This window comes from Myotis brandtii, unplaced genomic scaffold (assembly GCF_000412655.1).
Source record: "Myotis brandtii unplaced genomic scaffold, ASM41265v1 scaffold103, whole genome shotgun sequence".
Lineage (NCBI taxonomy): Eukaryota > Metazoa > Chordata > Mammalia > Chiroptera > Vespertilionidae > Myotis > Myotis brandtii.
In genome coordinates, this window is record NW_005353460.1 from 3783914 (window position 1) to 3797115 (window position 13202).

Below are 13202 nucleotides of genomic sequence, written 5' to 3' on the forward strand. Positions count from 1 at the left end.
AATAAATGTACCAATAAAATTCAATGAGGAAAAGAAAACATTTTCAACAAACTTGCTGTAATAACCTAGTAAATGTATGAAAACAAAATGAATTTCAAAACCTATCTGAAATAATATATAAAACTTAATTTGGGAGGGGGACTAGATGAAAGAAGATGACAGGATCAGCCAAAGAATATACATGCATAACCCATAGACACAGATAACTTGTGGTGTTGGCCAGAGGGAGGGAGTGCAGAGGGGGCTAGGGCGGGTGGAGGTGGGCAAAGCAGGGAGGGGGGAAAAAGGACATTTGTAATATTGTAAACCAATAAAATAAAGTTTAAAAAACTAATTTGAGATACCTCATAAGCATAGATGTAAAAGCTAAAATAATGAAATTTATAAAAGAGAACATACAAAATGCCTTTGATCATGAGTGTAGACAAAGATTGTTTAGATAGGGCACGAAAATAATAATCACAAGAGAAATAAGGAGATAAAGTAGACTTCCATAATTTAAATGTCTGCTCACCATATATTCTATAAGAAAATAAAGAGCCAAGTCACCGTCTAGGAGAAAAACATTAGCAATGCATATATCTGACAAAGGATTATATTGATAATATGTGAAAACCTTCTACCTACTATTCAATAATAAAAAAGGCAAACAACCAAATTTTGAAAAATAAAGACAAAAGACATGAACAAACACTTCTCAGAGGAATATACACAAATGACCAATAAGCACATTTTTAAAAGTGCTTGACATGTTGGTCAATTAGCAAACACAAATTAAAGCAATAATGAAATACTCTCCTACACTCAGGAGCGTGGCCAAAGCATAAAGACTGACAAAAAGAAATGTTGGTGAGAATATGGAATTCATATAGAGTAGAGTATTTTCCTCTTCTTTGTGGGAAATATGTTCCAAGAATCTCCAGTGGATGCCTACAACCACAGGTAGCACCAAACCCTATATGTGTGTACATACCTATGATAAAGTTCAATTATAAATTAGGCAAAATAAGAGGTTAACAACAATAAGTAATAATAAAATTGAACAATTCTAACAATATACTGTAATGAAAGTTATGTAAATGGCTTTGAGGCCATTATTAAGTAAAATAAGGGTTACTTGAACGCAAGCACTGTGATACCACAATAGTCGATCTGATAACCTAGATGGCTACAAAGTGACTAAGGGGCTGGGGAGCATCAGAGGGTGGGCATGCTAAACAGAGATGAGTCACGTCCCAGTCAGGAATGAGCGGGATGGCACAAGATTTCATCACGATACTCAGGGTAGCACACAATTTAAAACTTATGAATTGTTTATTTCTGGAATTTTCCATTTAATATTTTCAAACTATGGCTTACTGTGAGTAACTGAAACCAGGGAAAGTGAAACTGTGGATAAGGGGAAACTACCATATGTTTCTTTTAAGCATGCAAAATAATGAAGCTACATTGAAAAAAAAAACTGGCAGTTTCTTATATAGTTAAAAACATCCAATTTATGGCCCACAAATTCTACTCCTAGGAATTTACCAAGAGAAGTAACAATATATGTTGACCAGAAGTTAAAAAAAATGTTCATGAAAGTTTTATTCTAAATAGTATCCCCCCAAAAAAAATTAAGAGGAGAATGGATATTAAAACTGTGGGATTTGGGGTAGAATACACTCTGTAATAAAGAGAAAAGGGATACTCTGCTTTAGATGCACCAAGTGGATACCTTTCAAAAACAATAAGCTATGCAAGAGAAGCTAGATACACAAAAAATGCATACTTTCTGCTTCCATTCTATGAGGTTTTAGAATCGGCAAAACTAATCTATGGTGAAAAAATGAGAAAAGTGGTTCCCTGGAGTGGGAGGCTAGGATTGACTGGAAAGGGGCACATGGGGATTTTCTCAAGATGGAGAAACTGTGTATCTTGACAGGGGTGTGATTACACAGGTGTTTGCATTGTTAAAACTCTGAACTATAACACTTAATGCCTCCTCATGTGACAATATGTAAAATATACATTTTTTAAATTAGAGGAAAATATCATAAATAATTTCCTGTAAAAATTATTCAATCGGGATCCTTTTAGAAATGAAAATGATTGCCATATTAAGAATGTAGGATTTTAGGTGATTTTTAAATTTTGGATTTTTTTTTCTTTTGGTTATTTATTCAGCAATTATGAGTACCTACTATGTGGCTGTCACTGTTCTAGGTGTTTTGACAACATCGGTGAGCAAAACATAGAGATGCCTACTTTTAAGTTGATAACAATCTATAGAGGGAAGTAGGGTGAAAAATAGATAATTAGGAAAACCATAATACACAAGTAAATGTACTGTTTAAAAAACTGAGACGTGCTGAGAAACAAAGTCTGTGATACTGCCATATGATGTCCAACTGCTTGACACCATTTTAAAAAAGTTATGGTTATGCTTTTATTAACTGATTAGCACTTTTGTCCTTATCAATTGATTAATCATGTATTAGAAGCACTCCAGAAATAGGTGTGTGTGTGTGTGTGTGTGTGTGTGTGTGTGTGTGTGTGTGTGTTTTAAAATGTGCTGAGTTATCATCATTGTTTTATTCCTCAAGCTTTTGCAATATTTAATGCCTGAATAAATCTATATCAAGATGTCACCTGGGGTAGGTAAGAGGGTTGGTTTCAAGGACACTGTGTTCAATGCTAATCACATTTCACGTGGTACCAAGTCATAGTGCAGCTCTTTTTGTCTTCTGTATAAAAGACAAGCTGCTCAAATATAACAGAATTCAGGCGCCCAAGTCATTAAGATGTGGTTGTACATAAAAGATGCAGCACTGATAATTCAAAATTGACAAGAAGAATCTGCTCTAGGAATAATTCTTCTCTAAGTCAGACTATCTGGCACAGAACATGCATAAAGCCCTAGTTTTCTCCTTCAGTGCCCTGCCGTGAAAGAGTCACCGAGCCAGCTTGTTATCTGCCAGTACAGTGAGTGGTGGAGGCCTTCAGCTATGGAGAGACTCCTTCTGTCTTTTTTTCACAAGCCATAGACTGAGAACATAAGAAATCCCCCAACAAAAAGCAATAATAACAACACTTGAAAAGTTTCTGCAATAAGATTATTCAACTTAGAAAAATATTAAGGCCCGTGTTGTTTTTCTTCTGCTAGAAAACATACACAAAAGTAAAGTATTGTTTGCTCTTATTTGTCATTTTTAATCACATATCTTGGAATAATCAGGTTCTGTATATGTGCTAATGGACTTCCAATCAAGTTCTGTGTATGTACTAATGGACTTCCACTCTTAAATACATGCAGCATCAGAGGATTCAGAAGAACATGCTTATTTGCCAGCTAACTGCTTCTGTTCCCCTGCCTCTTTGCCTGCACATATATAATGCTGCTCACATGGAATTCTGCTGAAATGCTACCCACTTTTCTAGTTCCAAATCAAGTCCCTTTCCTTGGGGGAGTGTTCCTCACCAATATCATCAGAAGTGCCCTGTCCCTCCTTTCAGCTCACACAGCATGATTCTGTTCCACTTACTTGGTCTAGAATTGTAACAGATAATTTCCTGACTACAATCATCCCTCTTGGAGGCTCATAGCCTGGTTGGGGGATAATCAGAATTGTAGGCTCTACACACAGAACCCAATTTCAATCTAGGTTACATTTGGAAAATTGATTTGTAAACGATGTTATTACAGCTATGACCATGCCCTGGCCAATCCATAAAAGCTTATCACACTCAAACAACATCTGACGTATATTGTCAATAGCACCCTTCACATAATTGTTTTCTGAGAAAATGCATTTTCTCAGAAAAACATATATGTGATTTTGTCCTACACTGTCAACATTAAGCTGATTAAAATGTTTAGGTGATCAAAAATGCTTAAATGGTTATTGATGATGAAATATTCTGTAAAGTCCCACAAATTGGTATATGGCCTCCTAAGAAATCCACAGGATTAATCTTCACCCTACAGCTTCTAGTTTTCTGCTTAGCAGCTGCTGGGAAAACTTAGATCAGCGTTTCTCAACCTGTGGGTCGCGACCCCTTTGGCGGTCAAATGACCCTTTCACAGGGGTCGCCTAAGACCATCCTGCATATCAGATATTTACATTACGATTCATAACAGTAGCAACATTACAGTTATGAAGTAGCAATGAAAATAATTTTATGGTTGGGTCACAACATGAGGAACTGTATTTAAAGGGCCAGAAGGTTGAGAACCACTGCCTTAGATGAACTTTGAATGTTGCATGGTTTCCATCAATTAAGAAAATACCTGTCAAAATGGGGTGGGATCACTGGTATTGACTATAACATGGCACACAGCATCAATTTCAAGGATATTCCTATTAAAGGGGCTTGGGTTTGCTTTAAGCCATCAAAGGAAGTCAATGTATTGTCCTGTTTTGGCTGAATTCATAATAGCACAAAATTTTAAAATAAGATCATGCTATTTGGCCTTTTTAGCATCTTCTCTCATACTGCTCATGTACAAAGAACTCATTAGAGAAGGTGTTTAAAGATAAAGGAGAAGAAAAAATATCTGGCTTATGGATGGGTGGCTTTGATCTGAAAAAATAGTCAATAAAAATAGGGAAATAAACTCTTTGAAACAAAGGGGATCACAAAAATTGAGCTAATTTTCTGCTCATTTCCTTTTTCTCCTATTCCTTTGGATGAGTCTACTTAATAAGAATAATCATACCAATTTGTGAAAACACAAACCTTTCTCTGAAAGCCCAGTTCTGGGGTAGAAATTAGCAGAGTTTCTCTTACCTCGTAGTTCCCCCATATCCAGAGTTGTCCCAAGTTGTTCTAATAAAGCAACTCTTGCCGCATTCTTTTTGTGTTTCTTCCCATCATAATGTTGCTGGGCCATCAGGGGATTATTAAACCAGGCTGCACAGAGCCCACAGTACCTGTCTGAATCTCTTCTTTGATAGGGAGATGTGACCACCGGAGCAGTGTCCACCCTCGGAGGCTTAAGTGAGCTCAGGGGGGTTGCTGTGGAGGCAAACAATCAGAGAGAAGTACAAGACAGGTTAGAACACTTGTCCTCAGTCTCTGAAGGTGGAAGAATCTCATGTTCATTGTAAAACTCAAAAATCCAAGAGTTTATTGAGAGCAGAACAATAATCTATGCCAGCCTTTGTTTTTGAACAACTGAAAATCCTAATAGTTCAGGAGATCATTCCTTATAAAGAAAGAAAGATTTTTTAAATAAACTCTTGGAGATAGGGAGTGATCTGCTAATCAAATTGAAGCCAAACTCTGAAGCAAATATTGAATGATCATGACTTGAAATATTCTGAATGAATGAATGAGATATTTGTGTCATAAGTAGAAATCACCAATAAATAAAGGATTTGCCCAAGTGATAGCAAATCTTTCCGTGATATGGACTGTACCAATGAACAAAATCGTGCTAATTTTACTGTAAGTTACTTCTGTTTACTGTGACAGGTTATTTTCAATTGATACCTGCTAACATTGATGTTGAAAGTACATTTTTTAAGATCAAAAGACTAACACCACAGAGCACATGTTGCTTCTCTAAACTGAAAAGACATATGTCACTATTCTGAGATTCCAGTCCCAGCTATTAATTTAACACATTCCATTGTAAACTATAGTTATTTTTGGTCCCAAAAAATGAACTTAACTTGATGTTTACCAGCAGAATAACTTCTTAATGCATTACACCATGCACGTTGCTTTTAGCCTCATAATAATGACTCAGATTATTGTCTCATTTCCCTGATGATGGACTTCAGAGACACCAAATGATTTACTGAAAGTGAGATAACCAGTTATGGTAAAGGTAGGACCCCAAACCAAATCCTTTGTTTCCAATACCAATGTTCCTTTTGCGACCCCTAAGGACTCTTTTCATACTTCTTGTTAAGCAAAGAGATTTGTTTTTCTAGACCTCAGTCATCTATTTTATATAGGATTTAATTTAACTAAGGGGAAAACTTCTGATCCAAATATTTTGATGAAATGTAAATTCTCACATAGCCCATCAGTCATAATGCCATGCAGTAGTACTTTCTGCTTGTTCTTTCCCTCTGTGATTCGGAGGGCAGCTGAATGTCATTCAAGGAAAATCTGAGATATCGAAGCTCAATAAAAAGGTAAGCAACCACGTAATTAACCCTCCAAGCTTTCAAATAATTTTTGTGCAAACTTTTATATTTTTAGATTAAATAACTGATAAAGAAATAAATATTTGCTGAATAACATTTTAATTCAAGAAATGCCCACAGTAGAACAATATCTCAAGAAAGTATTTTCCTCTCTACCCAGAGATTTCATCAGGTAAGAATGTTTTAACTAGCTTGGATGAAACAATGGTATTATTTCTCTAAGATAAATAAGGACTTAGAAAAATAATACTTCCTTTAAAAGTTTATTGCCAGATTCAGTCATAAATCACTATGTGAAACTAAAACTCAAACGTGGGCCTTACCATCCTAGCAGTCACCCAGTATCATTCTGCTGTGACTTAGAAATTCTAATAAGAAGCTGCAAATACGCAGTTGACCTGCACGGGAAAGGACTTCTATCCACTTTTCTGAAGGAAATTAGATTTTGCTTCCAAAGTTTCCTGCATCCTTATCAATTTTTGAGAATTTATAGCTGCCTGTTGTTTTCAATGACAACAGAAAACATATCAAATGTTTGCAATCTGAATGAATGTTGACTCTTGAAGCATAATTTACTTCCCTCTAAACTGGGCCCCCAAAAAAACATTTCAGAGTCAAATTTATCAATTGATACTTTATGCACCAAATTCTAGCAGGAGTGATGCACAATAGAATATTTGTCAAATAAGATAGTAATCTTATCTTGGATTTAAGAGTGTAGTTTGATGCTGCATCTGTTCTATAGCTTCTCCCTCTTTAATAATTCTGTCCTCTGTATAGCCCCAAAATTTAATTTTCTTATGCTTTGTTTCCAACTGTCTTCACCAATCTCAATTCAGTTTATATTTCATATAAAGGCAAACTAAGCAGTATGAGGGGAATGAAAAGATCCTTTGAATCAAAGTATGAACTCAAGGTTGAGTTGGACTCCCCCACCACTAGCTGTGTGACCCACATGCCAGTCTACATAGAAGTAGGAGTGGCCTATTTCTATGTATTTCAGAGAAGGCAAATATGCACATCATTTGAGAAATTTTACTTTCAAACAGGAAGCCATCTACTCTGATTTTTTTATCATGGCATCCAGACGTCACTCCAAGCTTCTGGCCTGGTACCAACCACCCTAGTTTGCCTACGACTGAGAGGATTCCCAGCACATGGATCTTTCAAGTGCTAGTCCTGGGAAAACTAGAATGAGTTGGTCATCCAGGTTCTGGGTTAGACCTGATTTAACATCACTGTGGAGAAACAGGTGTTAGTGAAAAGTTTGGCAACAATTATTCAAGAGCCTAGAGCAGGTGCACTTTCAACCAAGCAGAGAGGACCCACCAATAGATTTCAAAGCTTCACTTGTCAGATCACTAAGCAGGTGTCCTTAGCCAGATTAGGGAGTAACACAGTCAGCAGACAATGGGATTCTCACCTACCTATCTATCTTCTGAACCAGGGACATGGGGTACCCTTCAACCACCACACCTGGGGCTTCTACTAACATTCCCTTATCTCTCTCTCTCTCTCTCTCTCTCTCTCTCTCTCTCGCGCGCGCTTTCTAGGTTTTAGGATAATGAAAATTATCCCATTCTCAAAAAGGATTTGGGAAGTTTTGAAATAGTTTAAGGAATTTACTCACTTGAAAGGATGTGGTTTTCTCACCTAAGGCATTCGTATCCATAATACAAATTAACCTAAGTTGTGTGATATTCTGCAATTAATACATTATATCTATTTCATGTATTTTCTTTAGTTGACCCCAAATTCCATTTGACCAATTGGGTAGCTTGAAGTTCAAGGGGGGTAAATCAATTGGTATTAGGCCCCCTAATAAAAAGCAGCAAAGGAAATAGCAAAGACCAGATCTTGGGACTGGAAGACCAACACTGTATTTCACTGTCAACTAGTTTCCTGTGATGCTCAGGAGGCAATAGGCCGAATAAACATACAGATAAACTGAAGAGTCAGAACGCATTTTCTAGGCTTCAACACCTGTTCTCAGTGGGGATTACTCAGAAATATGCACTGTCTCTAAAATAATTTTTCTGATTTCTAGTCCCTCTGATAAACTGCCGTCCCCTCCTCTGTTTTTCCTACCCTAAATCAAAATAACAATGACAGTAGGAATTCTTCAGCAAGTATCACTGTTTTTTCTGCAAATGCTGTTAAGAGTTCAATTTGACTGGGTCAGTCATTGCTGGCCTGAGGAGACAGCTGTCAGTGTAGATTGACAACTCAGTTTCCAAACAGGCCCTCGTTTCCTGCAGAAAAACTCTCAACGCAAACTGTGCAGTCTGGGCTCAAAGCAGATTTTCTTTGTGCCTCTCACAGAGGATGTGTAGATGGCAGATACTCAAAAATCATGTGAAGAATTAATGAAAAAAAATACTAGTGAATTTCAGTACATATCAACTCAGGGGATTTTTATGTTTTAATAAATAACTTATGAAAGCTAAATTTTGAATATTTAATGGTTTCATTAAAACTTATTTTAAGGGATTAAAAATAAATTAGATGAGCCCAACCTGTATGACTCAGTGGTTGAGCATTGATCTATGAACTAGTAGGTCATAGTTTGATTCCCCCTCAGGGCACATGCCTGGGTTGCTGGTTTGATCCCCAGTGGTGGGGCATGCAGGAGGCAGCCAATCAATGCCAATCAATAATTCTCTCTCATCATTGATGTTTCTCTCTCTCTCTCTCTCTCTCTCTCTCTCTCTCTCTCTCTCTCTCCCTTTCTCCCTGAATTTAATAAAAATATATTTTTTAGCCCTAACCGGTTTGGCTCAGTGGATAGAGCATCAGCCTGTGGACTCAAGGGTCCCGGGTTTGATTCCGGTCAAGGGCATGTACCTTGGTTGTGGGCACATTCCCAATGGGGAGTGTGCAGGAGGCAGCTGATCGATGTTTCTCTCTCATCTATGTTTCTAACTCTCTATCCCTCTCCCTTCCTCTCTGTAAAAACTCAATAAAATATATTTTTTAAAAAAATATATATTTTTTTAAAAAAAGAGAAAAATAAATTAAATGATAAATTAAATATATTATGTACATCTATACTCTGAAAGACCAGGCAGTAATAAAAAATCTGTGGTGTGTGTTTTGTTTTTTTTTAAATGTTTTGGATATAAAGTAAATTAAAAGATATGGTTTAGCCCTGGATGGTATGGCTCAGTTGGTTGAGCATTGTTCCATGCACCGAAGGGTTGCTGGTTCGATTCCCAGTCAGGGCACATGCCTGGGTGTGGCCTTGATCCCCAGTCAGAGTGGCCGATTGATGTTTTGCTCTCACATCAATGTTTCTCTCTCCCTCCCTCTCCCTTCTGCTCTCTCTAAAAATCAAGAAAAATATATTTTAAAAATGATATGGTTTACTAGTATATGTAGGGTATAAACCAAATTACTTATTATTAAATTATACAAACACATGCAACTATACGTAAAGACTAGAAGGCCATAAATGAAAATCTTAGCAACAGTTGTTTCTAAGCTGTGGATTCTGGGTGATTCGTTTTATACTCATAAATATATACTCATTGCTGCAGAGGGAGAACATTTATATTTTATCACTTATATATGGGTCATATTTCATGCTAACTTATTTTAGTGCAAAGTCTAGACAACATGCTTAGGAGACTGTGGTGCCACAACTAGGTCTTAAATTAAATCTCAGAAGATTTTATTTGCAATGATTTATTTATTAATTTATTGTTGATTTGGGGGAGAAATTGGCTGGGAAAATGCTGGCTTAGTCAGAATATGATATGAAAGACCCTATTATATCGCCTACTTTTCCAAAAGATACAGGGAAAAGCCATTTCTCCACTGTATAGCAGATCCAAAAATGGTTCTAATTATTATGATAAAATAAAGAATCTCTCTTTCTTCTCATATGATATGCTTGGAAGTATATCCTGTTATCCAAGGCTATAAGAGGGGGGAAAAAGCATGAGCTATTTCTTTCTATGCCATAAAGGAAATTAAATAAATTTCCCATGCTCCAAAGTATGTGCCATTAAACACTTCCAGAGAGTAAACAAAGATGAGATGACCTAACGGAAACATCATCCCAACTCAATTTTGTATCAACACTCTAAATATAATCAATCCATTAACAGGAATTGCTTTCTCACTCACACTAAATACATATATCATCAGTCTTCATTAATATAGTATTCATAGATCATTGATTTTCATTAATATAGAATAATTCCCTATAGTTTCAGCCGCTGATTAGATTCTAAACATCTTAAGTATGCCTGTTTTCTGCAGAATCCTAATCTTTTGAAGATATGCCATTAAATAGAACTTTAGAAGAGATAAAAGTCATTTTCTAACTTTCTCATTTTTAATGGGAAATATTTCACTTTTAATATTTTCTGGTTCTATTTATTTGTTTACTTTTTAAAAATTTGAAGTAATTTTAAATTTACTGAAAAGATGCAAGAATAGTGCAAAGAACTTATCTGTACCCTTCCTTCAGGCCCCAGATTGTTAATACTTTGCCATATGTGCTTCATCATTCTCTCTGTCTCTCTCATCAACTTTTATACACACACATAGGGAGTCACACATATAAATGAACCCAAAGGCTATGCTGCTCTCCATTCTTCTATTCATTGAAAACAGAGAGACAGAATGTAAGATTCACAAGAATAAGAATCCTTATCTGTTTTCCTCACTGATGTATCCCAGGTGCTCAGAACTGAGCCTGGCACATAGCATGTGCTAAAAAAACCACACAACCAAAACTCTTGTTGAATGAGGGGAGCAGTTAATTCTCCCAAAAGCTATCTATGTAAGAGAAGGAATCATGGTTTTACATTAGGACATCCAGCTAGTATGATATGGTAGCACCCTTTCTGTATCTTTAAAACAGCTGTTACATTGTGGATATACATACATACCTCATTTTATTACACTTTGCTTTATTTCACTTCACAAATGTGGTGTGTGTTTTTTTTTTTTTTTTTTTTTTTTACAAATGGAAGGCAAGACCCTCCACCAGCAAAAGATTGCTTCTCATTTTATTGCAATGCTTGTTTTATTGAGGTGGTCTGGAACTGAAGTGCAATATCTCTGAGATTTGTCTGTAGTTTGTTCATGGCATTCCGTCTTCAAACAATATTCAGTTAGGGTGCTTTACTCCCTCTGAGTTCAGTGTCAAAATATTTGGCTATGGCCAAACAGTTCCCAAACTCTGCACAGAAGTGCACTGAAATGATGCAATGAATATACAGGAGATCCCTAAGATATTTTAAAATTCTGAGGAAAGGATAGCTACATCTCTCAGACACCATGGGAACCACTATCTCCAGGTAGTTGAGTTTCAATATGAGATGCTCCAATGAGTTAATTTCCCTGTGAAGCTGGATTATTGAAGGCTGCTGTGTTATTCCAATTCATCCAGCCAATAAATGAGGGACAGGAAATAAAGGTGACAACGTCCCATCTAATTTCAAGATTTGAGAAGTTAGGCAGTGCCCAATATGATTGCTTAAGGAGGAAATACAAATATTAAATTTTCTTTCAGTATATGTGTACTATTTTTTCAGATGGCTGCTAAGTTATTAGGACATAAACACTTATTAAGTTGTCTGGACACTAACAGTTATGACATCATCCTACTATAGGATGTTTGAGCAAGAATCGATGACCTGCTAATTGGGTGCTCCCGGAAATGCCTTTTCCCATAAACCTCAGACAAGAAGCAGAGCTTCAGAAGAGCAGAGTGGGTTTCCCTGCCAGGGACTCATGACTCACTGCCACCCCAGTGCCCGCCCCAGCAGGTGTCATCCTTAGACTAGTGAGCTGGAGGGCAGCACCCAGATCACAGGCAGTATTGTGAGGGGGGCTGGTGAGCTGAAACCTGGGATCTGATACTAGCTTTTGTTCTTTTCATTCTGCCTTTATTTCCTGACTTCACCTAATCCAGGGGCGGGGATGATTTACTACTTATCCAGCAGCATCAGCTATTCAACTAGAGAGCCAGCTTCCCGGACCATTTCTTACAGCCTATGAATATTTATAGAAGACTCAAAGATGAGAGGAGTGATCAGTGTCAGAAGCTCAGCGGAAGATAAAGTGCAGGCTGGGTTTAGACGAAGACAGAGAGAAAAGGTGGCCTTTTGGCCTGGGCTGGAATGAAGCTGAAATTTTAGGGAAGTTAGTCCCTGAGTAAAATGTGTGCATCTACGCTTTTCTTCACCATCAGCCAGAGTACCTCCCCCAAAAAGGGATCTCCTGATTATCCTGTGAGTTACCATAAACATATATCCATGAAAATGACATTGGCCTTAATAACCCATAGTCCAGCCCAGCCAGTGTGGCTCAGTAGTTGAGCATCAACCTATGAACCAGGAGGTCACAGTTTGATTCCTGATTAGGGCACATTCCTGGGTTGTGGGCTCGATCCCCAGTGCAGGAGGCAGCTGATCAGTGATTCTTTCTCCTCATTGATGTCTCTAACTCTCTCTCCCTCTCCTGAAATCAATAAAAATATGTTTAAAAAAAATAACCCATAGTCTGCAAGTTATAAAAAAAATGCCTCTATTTTGTATTTAAAACAATGAATATTAGCTATGCACATACTTTGTATAGATCTATTTAGATTTAATCTAGAAATAAAGTACTTTATATTAACTGTCACTTAGAAACGGCTAAATCTGAAGGTTTGAAGCTATTCTGAGTCAGCTCTATGAAACCTCAAAGCAGCTCGAGAGCTTCCTGAGGTCAGATTGTGAGACAGAGGGAGCTACTGTGCTCATCATGTGAGCTGCCTCCCAACACTTGGATCAAGAGAATCTGGAGTACCAAATACCAATGCAATAAGGTTCTCTTGAGAGTTTAAAGACCATTGCCTTACACCACTGCTTCTCATGTTGAGCAATGAGGTTGGTGGGCAGATGATTGCAAACAAGGAAGCGGTTTTAGGCTAGATAAGACTTTGCAGATAAGCGTTAGAAAATCATTAGATTAATTCAGTTCCTGGGGGAACAGAAGCTTTCCCAGGGTCTGAATCATGTAAATGTTTCATCCATAATCATTAGCTTAACTATGGCTTGACCACAA

At 37.1% G+C, this 13202-nt stretch overlaps 1 protein-coding gene across 3 annotated transcripts in view; it reads right to left on the minus strand.

Moving 5' to 3' along the window:
* The window catches only part of ZMAT4 (zinc finger, matrin-type 4), a 336866-nt gene that overhangs the window by 112994 nt on the left and 210670 nt on the right, over positions 1-13202 (minus strand). For all 3 annotated transcript variants that reach the window (XM_005856446.2, XM_014536453.1, XM_014536447.1), the window contains one exon: positions 4771-4998. In XM_005856446.2, coding sequence (XP_005856508.1) covers positions 4771-4998 — 228 coding nt within the window. The remainder of the gene's footprint in view (positions 1-4770; positions 4999-13202) is intronic.